Genomic DNA, 1,987 nt, shown 5'->3' with positions numbered 1-1,987 from the left:
TTATGTTGCCGTGGGCTCGAACTCTGCAAGAAGTTAAAATGTTTTTTGACTAAAACACAACTGGAACCCTAAGTAAGGCATCTGTAAAATTTGAATGAAATTGGTTGCGTAGTTCTCGAGTTTTAGAGATTCAGACAGACAGACAGACAGACACACATTCTCATTTTTATATATATATATATATATATATATAGAGAGAGAGAGAGAGAGAGAGAGTATACAATGTATAGCATAGCCTATCCACGAAGGTGAAAGCAGCTTGTAGATTCAATCAGTTTAATATCTATATTTCTACACTTCCGTATCAAGACCCCCTCCTCTTGAAAACCCTAGACTTCGAAATACAATTCATTGGAACCAAGAACAACGATATTAGAATAATTCTGAAAACTAGGAAGTAACCTCTCTTCTATGATAATGCTTACTGATTAAAAGAGGCAGGATCAGCATGCCCACTGCTCGACGTATCCACGGAGAGCCACAACAGGGATGAAGTCGCCGACCTAATCGGATTATTTATCCTATATATCCAGTTCTGTACAGAGACGACTGTTAAGCAATCTTAAACAATATGAATAGCTTTGCCAGCGATAAGTTCAAGGAAAATCTTACAGGTATATTCAAAAGGTTTTATGTAAATGTAACTGTTGCCACGAACTTAACCAAGGAGAATAATACCTAACTAGAAAACTCTTAACATAACCAAATGTAATTAGGAATCTCGTCACAGACATCGGATGAAGAATCTCTTGATTATCACTGAACTGAGACATTGCCCATAGGTAATTTGAACTCAGAAACTGTAACGTTCAGTAACATAGGGAAATTTAACTTACCTCTTGACTTATTTTGAAGTACCACGTTCCAAGAATTGGTCTATCAGATAGTTGGAAACTTTTGGAAACAACACCTGAAACAATTAAAGATTATTTTTACTAAGTATAATCGCTGGTATTGATTATAAATGCGATTATAGCTCAGACAGCCATCGTTAAGGCACATAACCAGCCGTGCCTATGTATCTGTGACAATGACAAGCATTAACAACTGACTTCACTTAAGCGTAAGTACCACATGTAACATATTGAACCGTTATAAAGTGTTACATAGCTGTAGAATTGACAAGCTAACCATTGGCTCGTAGTCCAGAGTGAACTCACTTGTGCAAAAGGTTACCCATTATCCAGTGGTATGGAGTTTTTTCCTCGTCTTCTTAATGTCTCATAACACTTTGCGAATCTAAAGAGAATGGTGCTCATCTTAAATCAAGAACAGCTTTTGCGATGGTAAGGTTCAATTCAATGAAAAGATAGCCCATACACGCATTCACACACACACACAAGCTTATATATATATATATATATATATATATAGTTCTGGTAAAGTGATGCAATACACTTTACCAGAACTTTTTTTCATTCGGGTCCGGTAAAATATTCCACTACTAAATCCTTGCTACTTAAAAAAAAAACGCGTTATCGAAGCAAGAACATGCTAGACTGTATTGGGATCTGTAAGGAAGACAAAATCAAATGCATTTAATACACGTATTTCTAGTAACTACTCAAGAGATTTCTTACAAACTATCTTCCTCAGTCAAAATTTTTGAAAATATTTTGCAACGTTTCGAATGAGGGGGACATTATATAAGGACTCTCTTGTATAATTACTCGAAACACCTGTATTGAAAGCATTCAAAATCTCAACATCTGGTTTTATCTTATACATACATGCGTGTGTGAATGTGTGTGTGTATGTTTGTATGTGTGTTTTTGTTTGTTTTATATTCAATTATAATTAAAGGAAAAAAAAAACAATTTTACTTTAATATGATGAGTTATTCTATACTTTTGTAAAGTAGAAATTTATTATTCTTAAACAAGAATAATATTAACAGTGACTTCGAAGACTGTCAGTTAAGCGATCATCCGTTTAAGAATTACATGCATGTGTGTGTGTGTGTGTGTGTGTGTGTGTGTGTTTATGT

At 34.6% G+C, this 1,987-nt stretch overlaps 1 protein-coding gene across 1 annotated transcript in view; it reads right to left on the bottom strand.

The window, feature by feature from the left end:
* LOC106871417 (CD109 antigen) overlaps nucleotides 1–1,987 on the bottom strand; it is a 74,905-nt gene that overhangs the window by 53,131 nt on the left and 19,787 nt on the right. Inside the window, exon 8 of the mRNA XM_052970604.1 lies at nucleotides 837–910. Coding sequence (XP_052826564.1) covers nucleotides 837–910 — 74 coding nt within the window. The remainder of the gene's footprint in view (nucleotides 1–836; nucleotides 911–1,987) is intronic.

Source organism: Octopus bimaculoides, chromosome 1, assembly GCF_001194135.2.
Source record: "Octopus bimaculoides isolate UCB-OBI-ISO-001 chromosome 1, ASM119413v2, whole genome shotgun sequence".
Classification (NCBI taxonomy): domain Eukaryota; kingdom Metazoa; phylum Mollusca; class Cephalopoda; order Octopoda; family Octopodidae; genus Octopus; species Octopus bimaculoides.
The sequence above is the reverse complement of the archived record's forward strand: the minus strand, read 5'-3'. Positions and strand labels throughout refer to the sequence as shown.